Source organism: Eimeria mitis, genomic scaffold (assembly GCF_000499745.2).
Source record: "Eimeria mitis Houghton genomic scaffold, Emh_scaff887, whole genome shotgun sequence".
Taxonomy (NCBI): domain Eukaryota; phylum Apicomplexa; class Conoidasida; order Eucoccidiorida; family Eimeriidae; genus Eimeria; species Eimeria mitis.
Genome location: NW_013576524.1, coordinates 11659 through 13549, shown reverse-complemented (window position 1 = coordinate 13549; position 1891 = coordinate 11659). Strand labels below are relative to the sequence as shown.

Here is a 1891-nt window from a genome sequence, read left to right as displayed (position 1 = left end):
GTCTCGCTGCTGCAGAGGCTGCAGCCGCTGCTCAGGGGGCCCCTGGTGGGGCCCCCTAACCAAGAAAGGGTACAGCAGGGGCCCCCTATTGATGCAGCTGAGGAGGAGGCCCTGGCGGTGCTGCGGGGGGCCCTTGAAGGGTATTGGGGTGGTGCTATGGGGGCCCCCGGGGGCCCCCCTGGGGGCCCCCCTGATACCCTTTTTTACAACAAGTTTGTGTTTGTTGGGCCCCGCAGGGGGGGTAGGGGCCCCCCGCTGCCGGTGCCTCGTCTTTCCTCTTTGGTTGCTGCTGCAGCGGGGGGCCCCCTGGCTGGTGGTGGGGGCCCCCCAGCAGCAGCAGCAGCAGCAGCAGCAGATGAGGCTGTTGCTGCTGCTGTTGAGTTTGTTGCTGAGGTGTTTCCCTTTCTTGCAGACTGCTGGGGATCGATCGATCCCAGGGCTGTTGCTGCTGCTGTTATAAGAGAGATAGAGGAGTTGCTGCCGCTGCTGGAGGCCCCGGGGGCCCCCCAGGGGCCCCTCAGGGCCTCGCAGCTGCTGCTGGCGCTGGGGGCCCCCTGCGGAGAAGCAGCAAGCGAACCCAAACCCTTGCTGCCCCCACACCTTAAACTATACAAGGTGCAGCAGCAGCAGGAACAGCTGCTGCTGCTGCTGCAGCAGCACAAACACTGTCTCCAGCGGCTCATGCATGTGGCGGTGCTGCAGCCCCACGCTAACACCAGCAGCAGCAGCAGCAGCAGCAGCAGCAGCAGCCTCAGCAGCAGCAGCAGCCTCAGCAGCAGCAGCAGCAGCAGCATCCTCAGCAGCAGCAGCAGCAGCAGCAGCAGCAGCAGCACGGGTGTGAACGCAGCATCTCTGGTGCCGTTGCTGCAGCTATACTTTCAGGCGGGGCTGCAGTCTCCTGCTGCTCTTTTGCTGCTGCTGGAGGCAGCAGCAGGCTCAGCCAGCTCTGGGGTGTATGGGGGCCCCCAACCCCTGCTGGGGGCCCCCAGGGTACCAGGGGGCCCCCCTTTGTCTATTGAGGACCTGCAGAAGGTGCTGCGGCTGCTCGTGCGATACACAGACCCACTTGAGGGCCTTCAGGGGCCCCCTGCTGCTGCTGCTGCTGCTGCTGCTGCAGCACCAGCAGCAGCAGCAGCAGTAGCACCGCCAGCAGCAGCAGCAGCAGCAGCAGCAGCAGAAACAGCAGCAGAAGCAGCAGCAGAAGCAGCAAGATACAAGGAGCGTATTGGTGTGTGTTTTTTGTTGCTGCTAGACAGGGTGGGGTTGCTGCTGCAGCAGCAGCTGGATGCATGCGGGGAGGAGGGGCTGGCAGATATATGTATGTGTTTAACGAGGCTGAAGCATAGATACCAAAAGAGAAGAAAAAGACAAACACAGCTAGCAGCAGCAGCAGCAACTGCTGCTGCTGCTGCTGCTGCAGCAGAAACAGCAGCTGCAGCAGCAGCAGCACAAGCACAAACACAAGCAGCAGCAGCAGCAGCAGAAACTGGAGAGAGAACTACGGCTGCAGCTGCTGATATTTCTTCATCTGCACCAGCATCAGCAGCAGCAGCAGCAGCAGCTGCTGCTGCTGCTGCAGCATCCGAAGCAGCATCAGCAGCATCAGCAGCAGCAGCAGCAGCAGCAGCAGCAGGTCCTCTGCTGCGTCCCTTTCACGATATAATAAACATATGGTCTCGCCCCTTTGGTCTTCTTCTTCTATCTGAGCTACCCTCAGCCCTCCACACATACAAATATTTCTCTCTCATAGACATAGGAGAATTCCTATGGGAATGGGGCCCCCAGGGGCCCCCCATGGGGGCCCCCCTAGGGGCCCCCTGGGGGGCCCCCTTGGGGGGCCCCCCCCAGGGGGGACCCTGGGGGGCCCCCCTTGCAGACCCCTTCCACCCAC

At 62.2% G+C, this 1891-nt stretch overlaps 2 protein-coding genes across 2 annotated transcripts in view; both read left to right on the top strand.

The window, feature by feature from the left end:
* Positions 1–156: 156 nt before the first annotated feature.
* EMH_0024660 (uncharacterized protein) lies at positions 157–1663 on the top strand (the record flags this gene model as incomplete). The annotated part of the gene is made up of 2 exons (XM_013502329.1): positions 157–1257; positions 1421–1663. The coding sequence occupies 2 exons, from the start codon at positions 157–159 to the stop codon at positions 1661–1663; spliced, it is 1344 nt and encodes a 447-aa protein (XP_013357783.1).
* Positions 1664–1772: 109 nt separating this feature from the next.
* The window catches only part of EMH_0024650 (uncharacterized protein), a gene marked incomplete at both ends in the record, with an annotated part of 7643 nt that continues 7524 nt past the window's right edge, over positions 1773–1891 (top strand). The window contains one exon of the mRNA XM_013502328.1: positions 1773–1891. Within this exon, the coding sequence (XP_013357782.1) occupies positions 1773–1891 (119 nt within the window).